This window comes from Ursus maritimus, unplaced genomic scaffold (genome assembly GCF_017311325.1).
Source record: "Ursus maritimus isolate PB19 unplaced genomic scaffold, ASM1731132v1 scaffold_19, whole genome shotgun sequence".
NCBI lineage: Eukaryota > Metazoa > Chordata > Mammalia > Carnivora > Ursidae > Ursus > Ursus maritimus.
Window position 1 is genome coordinate 57,176,656 of NW_024424341.1, and position 3,801 is coordinate 57,180,456.

The 3,801-nt window shown below is 57.8% G+C and overlaps 1 protein-coding gene across 1 annotated transcript; it reads right to left on the reverse strand.

Moving 5' to 3' along the window:
* Positions 1–2,495: 2,495 nt before the first annotated feature.
* On the reverse strand, positions 2,496–3,289 carry LOC121103552 (tuberoinfundibular peptide of 39 residues). The gene is made up of 2 exons (XM_040634434.1): positions 3,168–3,289; positions 2,496–2,670 (listed from the first exon to the last, which is right to left on the reverse strand). Exons 1-2 carry the CDS (start codon positions 3,287–3,289, stop codon positions 2,496–2,498), a joined length of 297 nt encoding a protein of 98 aa, XP_040490368.1.
* Between the last annotated feature and the right edge of the window lie 512 nt (positions 3,290–3,801).

Below are 3,801 nucleotides of genomic sequence, written 5' to 3' on the forward strand. Positions count from 1 at the left end.
CAGCCTGAACTTGACTCCCAGGTGCCCAAGAAAGGGCTGTGAGCAGGGAAAGGGCAGAATCAGCTCTAGGTGGGGAAGAGAGCTTCTGAGCCTGCATGGGGGATGAATATAAAGTGAGGCTGGAGGCAGGAGGTGGGCAGAAGGCTGGAGCTGTGGTCCAGGTGGGAGAGGATGAGGCCTAAGCTGAGCTGGACTTGTGGATGGAAAGAAGGGGAAGGGCAGAGAGAGGCAGTGCAGGAAGGATGGAGCCAAAGACTAATGGCTGTGAAGGAGGATAAAGAAGGAAAGGGGCAAGGACAGCACATGGGTCTGACCCAGTGACTGGTAGACAGTGGAACATTTCCAAACTGGGAACCCATGAGAAGGAGTGGGTTTGCAGGAACACTGAGCCCATGTGGGATGGAGTGAATGTCATTATTCCAATAAGGGGTGGGAGCCCTGAGCCTTGAGCCCATGGTCTGGAGATGGGGTTCTGTGTGTTATTACCTGTGACTGACATTTTGGGAATTGGTGAAATTTCCTGGGAAGAGGCGAGTAGAGTGGGGGAGGGAAGAGCTTCCAAGCACCACTTTATGAAAAGCCTCAAACGCTAGGGAAGACATGTAGGGAGGAAGTATGGAAGGAGTTCAGGCCAAGACCCAGCTACCAGGCCCTCCAGGCAAAAGCCAGTGAGGCTCCTCACGGGGTTGTTGTGAGGTTCAAAGAGCCAGTGGGAGTGCAATATTTAGGGACGGGCCTGGCATATAATAACTGCTCATAACTCTTCAATCCCATTTCTCCATGAGAGTAATGGCAGGGTCTAGACTTAAGTCACACAGATCTGCGTTCCGGTTACCCTTTTGTCCATTACTGGCGCTGACAACTTGGGGAAATTACTCTTGACTTTCAGAGTCTTATTTATGAAATTTGGCCAACTCCAGACGGTGTTGAGGAATGTAGTTATTCCTTCATTATTCAGTGTTTCTAAGAGAATCAGGCCCACCCCCTACAGCCTAAGGGCCAATTAGGGCGCGGTCCGCCTCCCAGCAGTACAACTTCTGCCGGAGCTGGCCAGTCGCCCAGCGCCAGCCCCGCCCCCTGCCCACGAGCCCACGAGCCCCACCCCGCCCCCTTCTCTAGACCAATCAGCGCGCGATCCGCACGAGCCGCGGCCAGGGCGCGCTCCTTAGAGCCCTCTGCCTACCCCTCGGAGTGGGTTGCCATGGTCACCACTGAGCGTTGGGACTGAAGGGCTGGCGGCGCTGGCGGCAGCCGCCAGCGAGAGAGAGACAGAGATAGAAACAGAGACCGGTTCTGATTGGCTGCTTCTTCGCTTCACCTGTGCCCCAGCCCTGTGCCTCCGGGAGCCTGATGCCTGGTTCTCTCTGTCCTCTCCTCCCGCCCCAACGGTCTCCCGGGAAGGGAGCAGTCAGAAAACCCTGAACAAACTTCTGGAGGCTGCTGCTAGAGAGGCGGAAACCGTTTTCTAACAAAAGCGTTTTGCTTCGCGGGAGCTGTGAAGAAGTCTCATGGTGTATCTCGGTTTATCGTCAGATGAGTAAAAAAGGCTCAGAGGTTAAGCAGCCCTTCCCAATACCACACAGCTAGGTTTTGGGGAACCTGGTCTTGAATGGCAGGTACATCTCGCCCTAGAGGCAACCCCCCCCCCATCTTTCCACTGCGCCCAGAGAGAAGTCGGGAAGTGAGGAGAGAGCGGAAACGGCGAAATTCGGGGAACATGAGAGCTGGAAGAGGGAGAGAGGGAAACGACAGAAGAAAGAAAAGAGGGAATCAAGAAAGAAAGAAAGAAAGAAAGAAAGAAAGAAAGAAAGAAAGAAAGAAAGAAAGAAAGAAAGAAAGAAAGAAAGAAAGAGAGAGAGAGAGAAAGAAAGAAAGAGAAAGAAAGAAAGAAAGAAAGAAAGAAAGAAGAAAGAAAGAAAGAAAAGAAAAGAAAGAAACCGATTGGGAGTGGAAGGAAGAGTTATAGAGGCTGAAAGAAGAGTAGAGAGAGAAGGCAGAGGGTTAGGAAGCCAGGAGGATGGAAAGAGATAGAAGTACAGAGACTCTGAGAGATGGTGAACAGACACCCAGAGAAGGACAGAAACCTAGAGAAGGGGACAGAGACTCAGGGAAACAGAGACCTGGTAGGTTGCAGGGAACCAGAAAAGGGGACAGAAACCCACAGAGGAGGGCGGACATCCGCAGGTGGGGTGGGAGCAGAGATGCGGGTGGGGAGGGACAGAGGCACAGAGCAAGAGGAGGGGACCGAGCTGGGGTATGGAGGGAGGAAAGAGCAGAAATGCAGAGAGAGAATAGGAGTGGAGGGAGGGAAAGATGATTGGGAAATAAAGGGGGGGAGAGAAAAGAAAGAGAGGACTGAGGGGACGAGATACGCCGGAGTAGCGACGCAAGCCCCGCCCGCGTACGCCGCACACACACCCCCGGGCACAGGAAGGAGGCGCAGACCCGGGCGCTCTGCAGGATCTTTATTCAAGTGGGGCGGGCGGGCGCGGCGCTCAGCGCGCGTCCAGCACCAGCAGCTTGTGCATGTACGAGTTCAGCCAGTGGCGGCGCTCGAGAGCGGCCAGCAGCCGCGCGCGCTCCCGGAAGGCCGCGTCGTCCGCCAGCGCCAGGCTCCGCCGCGACAGCGGGGTGGCCGGTCCCGCCCAGGCCCGGCCGGGGGAGCGGAGGCTACGAGGAGACCAAGAGAGGCGGTTACCGCGGGTCCCGCCCCGCCCCCCGCCGCCACCTGTATCCCCCGCGGTCTAATTCGAAGCCCCGTCCCTGCACAGTCTGTGGACTGGCTCAGCGTCTGTCCTCTGTCCCCGTCTCCCTCTCGACGGGTCTCTGTCTGTTCCCCGGGCTCGAAGCTCCCTGAGTACGGAGACCGAGTCCGATGCCTGTGTCCACCCCCAGCGCTCAGCGCCCGGCCTGCCACACACTAAGAACCCAATAAACTTTGCTCAGAGAACGAATTCGCTCTGCTTCAGCTCGTTCCAAATCTCTCAACGCCGTTCAGAATCTTCTTGTGTCTGTTCCTCGTGCTGATTCCCTGCCCACACTCCACCTCTCTCCATCCCTGGTCTCCGTCCTCCTCTCTCTCGGGTCTCTGTGCCCCTTTCTCTTTGGGTCTATTCCCACCTCTGCGAATCCCGCCTCTCTCTGGGTGTCCGGGGCGCCGCACGTACCTGAGGACCCCGGCGGGGGGCAGGGCGACTCCCGAGGCTGTGCGGTCGCCCCAGGGCACAAGCAGCAGGAGCAGCAGCAGCAGCCGCACCCGGGGGCTCCTGGGCACCTGGCGGGTCTCCATCACCTGTGGAGAGACAGGGAAGAGCTCAGTGAGGCCCACGTCCTGGCCCAGAACCCCGGACCCCACCACCCACCCACCTCCTGCGCCCGTTGGCAGGGCCCGCTACCGCGCAGTGGGCTTGGACAGCCAGGCTGCAGCCCCCTTATATCGCCTCCACAGCCCCCGCAGCGGGCAGTGACGCAGACCAGGGGGCTGGGGGCACGGGTCAGCCCCCCCCCAAGGCTCATTAGGAGCCGCCAGCGGTAATGAGGAGCCAGGAGTGGGGGCCCTGCTTCTGCCTCGGCAGCCACCAACTAATTGGGACCAGGAGCTGGGACCTGAGGGGACGCAGGAGGGGGAGAGACAGACAGACGGAGAAGTGGACACAGGAGGTGTGTCAGAAAGATAAAAATAGAGACCCGGCAGAGGGACCATCAGAGCAGAAGCCAGAGACACAGAAAGAGACAGGGAAAGCAACAGAGGAGGGACTGATGGGGAGAAGCAGAGACACATAGATGAAGTAACCATGAGAG

Bases quoted from the DNA above. Each gene is read 5' to 3' on its own strand.
- LOC121103552 (XM_040634434.1), bottom strand. From the start codon at position 3,289: ATGGAGACCCGCCAGGTGCCCAGGAGCCCCCGGGTGCGGCTGCTGCTG. The intron at 2,671-3,167 runs GTACGTGCGGCG...GTCTCCTCGTAG, and splicing joins CCCCCCGCCGGGGTCCTCAG to CCTCCGCTCCCCCGGCCGGG.